The sequence below is a fragment of the Neovison vison genome, chromosome 1 (assembly GCF_020171115.1).
Source record: "Neovison vison isolate M4711 chromosome 1, ASM_NN_V1, whole genome shotgun sequence".
In the NCBI taxonomy this organism is placed as follows: domain Eukaryota; kingdom Metazoa; phylum Chordata; class Mammalia; order Carnivora; family Mustelidae; genus Neogale; species Neogale vison.
In genome coordinates, this window is record NC_058091.1 from 156,735,517 (window position 1) to 156,738,711 (window position 3,195).

Genomic DNA, 3,195 nt, shown 5'->3' on the forward strand with positions numbered 1-3,195 from the left:
CCAAAGGCAGAGGCTTAAACCCACTGAGACACCCAGGCGCCCCTGATTTGTAATTTTAAAATGAAATTAAGTGAATTAATTTGATCATCCTCTCTTTCCCCCCAAATTTACAAGATTTAATAACTAGGGTCCATAATTATTAAACAATAGACACATCTTTATGTTTATATTTGCAGAAAGTTGATCCATAGTTTTTATAACATTCTCTGGTGAAGAAAGTAAGAAAGAAAGAAAGAAAAAAAGAAAGAAAGCACTCAACAGAGTTTAAAAGGCACTGAACTTATCATGTTTTTTCCTAATATTAAGAATTATTTAGACAATTGCTCAGCAATAATAGTGAGATATCTCTGGTGAGATGATGGCAAATTTTATGGAATTCTAAAGATGGTGAGAAAGATAAAAAAATTTTACATCCAACTATTGATATAAGACCTGTATTGAATGTCACCAGTTCTAATCCATTTGATTTGTCCCCCAACCTGTTACATTTCTTTTAGAGGTATGGTAGATGGAAACAAATCCTCAGTAACTGATTTCATCCTTGTGGGGCTCTTTCCTGAATTTCAGCATTATATTGTCCTCAACTTCATGATCATTTTTATCTACACTTTTGCCTTCCTGGGAAACACACTTCTGATTGTCTTGATTTGGGGAGATTCTCGGCTCCATACACCCATGTACATTCTCCTCAGTCAACTCTCTCTCATTGACTTGACATTAACTTCCACCATTGTCCCAAAGATGGCTTCTAACTTTTTCACAGGGAAAAGGACAATATCATGGATTGGCTGTGGAACACAGAGTTTCTTCTTCCTAATGTTGGGAATGTCGGAGTGTCTCATCTTGACTCTCATGGCTTATGACCGCTATGTGGCTGTTTGCAACCCACTGCGTTACCCAATTATCATGAGCCCCAGGTTCTGTATGCACATGGTTTTGGGGTGTTGGATTGGAGGCTCTGTAAGTTCATTTATCCATACAGTCTACCCTATGCATTTTCCCATCTGTGGGTCACGGGAGATCCATCACTTCTTCTGTGAGGTCCCAGTCCTCATTAAGCTCTCCTGTGAAGACACGTCAGCATATCAGTTAGTGGTGGTGGTGACAAGCATTGTGTTGCTTGTTGTTCCTTTCAGTCTCATCACAGCTTCCTATACTCTCATCTTCCTCGCAGTCTTCCGTATGAACTCTGTCAAAGGAAGGAAAAAAACCCTGGCCACCTGCTCTTCCCATTTAACTGTGGTGAGTCTCTTCTTTGGCCCAAACATATTTATCTATATGACTTTCACTTCCTCCCATAGTGCAGAGCAGGACCAAGCTCTTTCTGTATTCAGCAATATCCTAACCCCCATGTTGAATCCCCTAATTTACAGCCTGAGGAACAAGGAGGTGGTGGCCGCTCTCAAAAAACTTATGGGGAAATGTGTGCTTTCTTACTAGAAGAAAACTACACCCGAGCTGTGAAAAAAAAATGTTTATAACATAGGCAAAAATGCCACTTTGAAATACTAACATGGTTTTGTTGGTTTTAGGAAACCATGGTGATTGTGGCTTTCTGTAAACAGACCTATTCATATGTAATTTTTTAGTATTCCAATATAGGTTTCTTCATTTTACTTATAAATATCATTTGGGCATTACTAAGGCCTGGTAACAGATATTAAGGAGAGTATGTATTGCATAGAGCACTGGGTGTTACACATAAGCAATGCATCTTGGAACAATACACCAAAACTAATGATGTACTGTATGGTTACTAACATAACATAATAAAAAAAAAGTTAGAAAAAATTTAATAAAATTATTTTGCATTTACAAAGTAAATTTATTCTGAAATATGAGATTATAAAATTTTCTTGTAAATAAAATGAGAATCAATGTCTGGGTTTCACATTGAACTTAACATTCTTGAATCTGTTTGGTATTAAAGATAGCAATATTAGGAAAGACAAGAAGACAATGTAAGAGGAGGATCCTGAGTTTACCTCCCATGATGGATACAGTGAGGTTTCAGCTACATTGATGCAACTAACTCTTAAAACAACCTGGAGCCAAATGGCAGAAGAAAAACATTCCATTGTTAATCACAGAGAGAAGAACACATAAAAAAGGGAGACATCATTGGGAATCTCCATGACATCAATAAATCTATGAAGGACACCTCAAAAGTATAAAGATGTGAAAGGATCAGAGTCCATACCAGGTGCCCCTCATACAGGGGAGCTGCACAGGGAAGAAGAGTCTCCATAACATCTTACTTTGAAAGTCAGTGGAGCTAAATTTTGAGGCTTCAAAATAGCTCGCTAAACTCTTAGAGAGCTGGTGCGGAACAGCAAAACAATTACACACTTTTTTCAGCCAACATACTAAATAAATAATTTATCCCAAGACACAGTACACTAAGGTATAGTGAAGATTTATTGACTAATCTTATAACATGTGGCAGAAGGCCAGATATTTCAATTTCTACAGAAACAAAAGTCCTAGCAGGTGCCATATATTTTCTCCTAATGTGATCAATATAGTTAGAGTCTCAGGGGAGCCAGCAGTAACACACTCCATCAACATTGTAAGCACTGTGTACTCTGTCCTTGCATTTTCCCTGCAGACCTGCATTATCTCAACCTCTCATATTGGCATGCACCCTTCTAAAATGACGGGGAGATATAACCTAATATACCAGAATGCCTGCAATTCCAGCAACCTGGCTTTTTAGCATGCTGTGCAGGGAGAAAGACCTCCCATTTAGTATACTCACAAATGTGGTAGATAGACTAATTGCAGACAGCTACACTGACTGTCAGCTCTCACCAACAACAAGCTCACAGCAAACTCATACATGCCTCTCGACAACTCCGGGGCCCAAAACCACTCACTTCACCCACAGGAGACAAAGTTGGTCATTGCAGCTAACTAAGTTGAAAGCAATTGCAGCTCAGCCAGAACAGGAGTGCATGATATCCTCACAGGGGCACCGCTGGGGTACCTGGTTCTAGTGACCAGTGGAATTCACTGTAAGGCAGCATAGAATATCTTCTACACATGCCACCAGTTTCAAGACCAGGAGATGTAGCTGACCTACTTAATATATAGAAAAAAACCACAAAGATCAAAATGAGGAAACAGAGAAATATGACCCAAATGAAGCAACAAGAAAAAAAAATAGAGAAAAATATAAATGAATTGGAGATAAAC

General features: G+C 38.6%; 1 protein-coding gene across 1 annotated transcript; it reads left to right on the plus strand.

Annotated features, from left to right (window-relative positions):
* Positions 1-501: 501 nt before the first annotated feature.
* LOC122900502 (olfactory receptor 2T27-like) lies at positions 502-1,440 on the plus strand. The gene has a single exon (XM_044239220.1). It carries the CDS (start codon positions 502-504, stop codon positions 1,438-1,440), a length of 939 nt encoding a protein of 312 aa, XP_044095155.1.
* The last annotated feature ends 1,755 nt before the right edge of the window (positions 1,441-3,195 follow it).

Bases quoted from the DNA above. Each gene is read 5' to 3' on its own strand.
- LOC122900502 (XM_044239220.1), top strand. From the start codon at position 502: ATGGTAGATGGAAACAAATCCTCAGTAACTGATTTCATCCTTGTGGGG.